This window comes from Cicer arietinum, chromosome 4, assembly GCF_000331145.2.
Source record: "Cicer arietinum cultivar CDC Frontier isolate Library 1 chromosome 4, Cicar.CDCFrontier_v2.0, whole genome shotgun sequence".
In the NCBI taxonomy this organism is placed as follows: Eukaryota; Viridiplantae; Streptophyta; class Magnoliopsida; order Fabales; family Fabaceae; genus Cicer; species Cicer arietinum.
The window spans coordinates 14782417-14786422 of record NC_021163.2 but is presented as its reverse complement, the minus strand read 5'-3'; the positions used below and the strand labels follow the sequence as shown (position 1 = coordinate 14786422).

Below are 4006 nucleotides of genomic sequence, written 5' to 3'. Positions count from 1 at the left end.
TCGGAAGAGAAAGGAATGGTGGTAACATGGTGTCCACAAACGAAGGTTTTAGTTCATCCTTCAATAGCGTGTTTTTTAACACATTGTGGTTGGAATTCGATTTTGGAAGCTATAACAGCAGGGACACCAATGATTGGTTATCCACAATGGACAGATCAACCTACGAATGCGAAACTTGTGGCTGATGTTTTTGGAATGGGGATTCGATTGAAACAGGATAGTGATGGGTTTGTTGAAAGTGAGGAAGTTGAAAGAGCTATTAGAGAAATGGTTGGGAGTGAAATGTTTAAGAAAAATGCTTTGGAGCTTAAACGGAAGGCGAGGGAAGCGGTGGCTCATGCTGGTTCTTCTGATACGAATATTCAATCATTTGTTGATGAAATTCTTGCTTCTGTAATGGATCATCATTGAATCTCTCTCATCATTGTTTCTTTCCACCATAACAAGTTTTTATTTTAGTATTTTGTGGTCACTCATTATTTTCTTCTGATGGATAATTTATTATATTTATATCTACAACTGCCATCTATAATCAAACAATTTACACTGTTTAATTTTATAGATAATTATGGAATATCATAATAATTTAATAATTGTAATTGATAAATAATATAAAACTTTTTTAATCATTATATTGATTAAATCCATAATCTATTATCTTGACTGTTGTTTAAGATTTAATAAATAAATAAAAAGATTAGGTGTATTTTTTAAATGCTTCGTGTGTGTTTTTCTTAATTTAAAATAGGCTTAATTTTATATTGGATTTTTTTGTATTTATTTTAGATTTTATTTTCATCTTATATTATTTAAAAGTTTTAAGTTAATTCTCAATTTAAATATTAGGTTAAATTAGTTTCTTCTGTTAAATTTTAATTTAATGCACTGAAAATTTGTGACATGATAATTAATATTTTAACTTAATTTTTTAATTAAAATATAATTTTATATTGATCCCTTTTGTTTGATTTTTTTTCTTTTAAGGTTGTCTTTGATCTCTTTTGTTTTTTCTTTTTACTTTTCTTACAGAATATATTTTTTTACTCGGTAAGATGCAACTTCTAACATGGAGCTTTTATTGACGAATATTTTCTTAAATTGCAATTAACTTTTTTATATTTTTTTACACTGACTCTTTTACTTAGATAATGATCATTATCCACAATAAATATTATTAATTGGATGGATGAATTTTGGGATTCCATTAGATGTTTTCTTAAAGATCCTTAAATTAATTACCACTTGATGTGCTAAATGGGATTGATAATTTATTTTCTTTAATTTTATTCTTCCCTTTTTTTCCCATCAAATCCTTCTTTTGATGCACACTTTCATGATGTTTCTCGACCCTCCCTTCTAAAACTTGTAGATAACTCCTCTTTCTCAAGATTTAGTGGAGCTAATAAAAGTAATAATGTGTAGGAAAAGAAGAATCTAATAAGTAAAAAATATATAGAATACATAACACATTATATATATATAGATATGCTGTTAGTGAAGACTTAAAAACAAATTAATTATAACTAAATTTTATAGTTAACTCTAAGCTCTAACTATGTTTTACATCACACATAAATATTATATTATATATATTGATTTTATAATAATATTATAAATTATTATTGAAGTATTTGGCATGCATGTATATTTTTCCGTCAAATCAACCCTTTGTATCATAAACTCCAAGACAAATTTGGCCCAGGGGATGCATAACTTCTAACTAAATGCATAGATCACAAATGTGATTTGTATTTTTGTTGAAATGCATAGATCATTAATTTTTACTATTAATATCCATATGTGAAAGAAATAGTTTGATGGTTATGATTTAAATTATTTTTCATTGACTTTTGAAATGTTTATGCAAATCGTTAGTTGTTTTTATTTTCATAATCATGTGTTGATCTCAAAATGTGAATGGAAAGTGTTCTAAATCATGGTCAAATATTTATTTTTATTTAAACATATTAAAATGAAATTTATTGTTTCGCAAAAAATAAAAGCATAGGGAAGATTATGAGAATAAAGGAGGGTGCAAAAAGCACCCCTTAAAATAACGCTTTTAAATGGGATAGGCCCATTATTCATCGTGAGCGAAGCTTAACGAAATTCAGAGGAAGCTCCCTCTACCTGAAGGACGATTATTGCCCAAAATTTCTTTCGACCAAAAAAATACGGATGATCATTCAACCCTTCCAATTTACTTATAATATGTCAAATAAATAACACTCTCATAAGAGTGTTTCTAATAACATTCGACATTTTGTGAAAGGTGAATGACCAATTATACAAAAAAAAAAATGGTATTCTATCGAAATTCTAAGTCCATTTTGTCGTCTTTAATCTTAGACACTTCGTTTCTTATTGATTGTTTTTATTTTATTATTATTGTAGACTTTTTTATTTTATTTTTTATTTTATTATAAAAGCATTTCAACTCCATTAATACATTGTTTGTAATGGGACCAGAGAAATTCTTTTCTGTTAATACATTTGTATTACTATTAAATTAATTCAAAGAATTATGTAAAACACTTTTAACTTTTGTAGAATTAATTTGTAATGTAAGTATAACTCAAATGATAAAAGGTGTTGACAAAAAATCTCACAAAATTGTTTCAATGAACAAAATTATTTCAAATATTATGATTATATTTATTGTCTAATACGTGCTGTATCTAAATTATAAAACAAGTTCCTCATCACCTTGATCAAAAGAAGTAAAATTGACATAATTTGACATGTTCTTTAAGCTAGATGATAAACAAACAGAGGATGAACTTTTAACCTCTAAGACAAAGGATATACAATATTGTAGAAAAGATGAATCCACGACAAAGTAAAAAGAAAATGAATATGCATCTGAAGATAAACAGTAAAAGGATAAACAATTCATGAGAATATGGTCTACGTCAAATGATGAACAATGAAAGAATGAATTTCTGGTTCCATTCATCCTTATACATAAGGAATATCCAAAAGTACCATATTACGAAAAATTGTTGTACTTGACAAGAAAAACAAGACACTATAGCTCTTGAAAAAGGAAAAAGTCAAAAGTACAAGTCATGTCCTAATTTATAGAAAGATCAAACCTCCTATATAAGGACAGACTACAAATTCATCCTCTTAAGCTCATGTGTTACAAAGACAACTGAATGACACTTTTGTAGATTAGATTGATGATCATGGACATTTAATCAAAGTTTCCATCGGTCACTAAATATTTTTCTTCATGGATGAAGCTTCATAACCTCTATAAAAGGAAGATAACCCTTCATCACTCAACACAACAACTACTTATACAAAAGAGAAACACTCAAAGCTAAGAAGATCATGTAAGATTTATGGGTCACATATGTAATTAATTAATAAGGTGTGTTAGGGTCATTATATAATTAGCCAATAAACTAGGGGTCAAATAATATATAATAGTTTATGGCTAAAGAGCATAATAGTTATGAAAATTAATAGTGTAGATACCAGGCAGTTTCTAATTTAATGAGGGGCTGAATTGGAAATACTGCAATTTGGGATATAACTAATAATAGTTATATATAGGGGTAATGGTCCCCAAGGCAAACACAACAAGACTATTCAGTTTCAAAACCCTAAAGGAGAAAACTATCTGGTTCTCTCTATCCCCATCAAGAGAGCAAGGTCTTCAGGGTGTTTTGCTGAGGAAGATCACCCAACCCATTGGCTCTATCATCATCATCCCAGGATTTCATCAATGGCAATTCCCACAGGTACGCTTCCGCCTTTGGTTATTCATCATGTAATTGACATGGATTATTAACAATTGGTATCAGAGCCTACCATGTTTAATTCATGATGAAATTCGGTTATTGTCCTTGTTTTAGGATTCAATTTGGGAATTTTGACATGATTGAAATCTTAGGGTTTGTAATTTGGGAATTTGAATAATGATCTGTTTTTTTTTTTGGGTCCATTGGATTACCTTAGGGACTTAGTTTGAATAATGCTGAACAATTGGATAGTTAAC

At 28.4% G+C, this 4006-nt stretch overlaps 1 protein-coding gene across 1 annotated transcript in view; it reads left to right on the top strand.

Annotated features, from left to right (window-relative positions):
• LOC101508752 (UDP-glycosyltransferase 84B2-like) overlaps positions 1-472 on the top strand; it is a gene marked incomplete at its 5' end in the record, with an annotated part of 1622 nt that extends 1150 nt beyond the window's left edge. The window contains one exon of the mRNA XM_004496881.4: positions 1-472. Within this exon, the coding sequence (XP_004496938.2) occupies positions 1-411 (411 nt within the window).
• Between the last annotated feature and the right edge of the window lie 3534 nt (positions 473-4006).